The sequence below is a fragment of the Gekko japonicus genome, unplaced genomic scaffold, assembly GCF_001447785.1.
Source record: "Gekko japonicus isolate JY-2015 unplaced genomic scaffold, Gekko_japonicus_V1.1 scaffold505, whole genome shotgun sequence".
In the NCBI taxonomy this organism is placed as follows: Eukaryota; Metazoa; Chordata; class Lepidosauria; order Squamata; family Gekkonidae; genus Gekko; species Gekko japonicus.
In genome coordinates, this window is record NW_015169788.1 from 743,993 (window position 1) to 744,206 (window position 214).

A 214-nucleotide genomic window follows, 5' to 3' on the forward strand; every position below is an offset into this window, starting at 1 on the left:
GTCCGTCCGCGGGGATGCTCCGCTGCATGCCCCCGCTGTGGCGCTGCAACCGGCAGGTGGAGGCGCTGGACCGGCGCCACTGCTCGCTGCAGGCCGTGCCCGACGACGTCTACCGCTACAGCCGCTCCCTCGAGGAGCTCCTGCTCGACGCCAACCAGCTCCGAGAGCTGCCCAAGGTCCGTCCGGTAGAGGGAGGGAGGGAGGGAGGGAGGGA

The 214-nt window shown here is 72.0% G+C and overlaps 1 protein-coding gene across 1 annotated transcript in view; it reads left to right on the plus strand.

Annotated features, from left to right (window-relative positions):
• The first annotated feature begins 6 nt into the window (after window positions 1-6).
• The window catches only part of SCRIB (scribbled planar cell polarity protein), a 117,457-nt gene continuing 117,249 nt past the window's right edge, over window positions 7-214 (plus strand). The window contains exon 1 of the mRNA XM_015416965.1: window positions 7-176. Within this exon, the coding sequence (XP_015272451.1) occupies window positions 15-176 (162 nt within the window). The 5' untranslated portion in view covers window positions 7-14. The remainder of the gene's footprint in view (window positions 177-214) is intronic.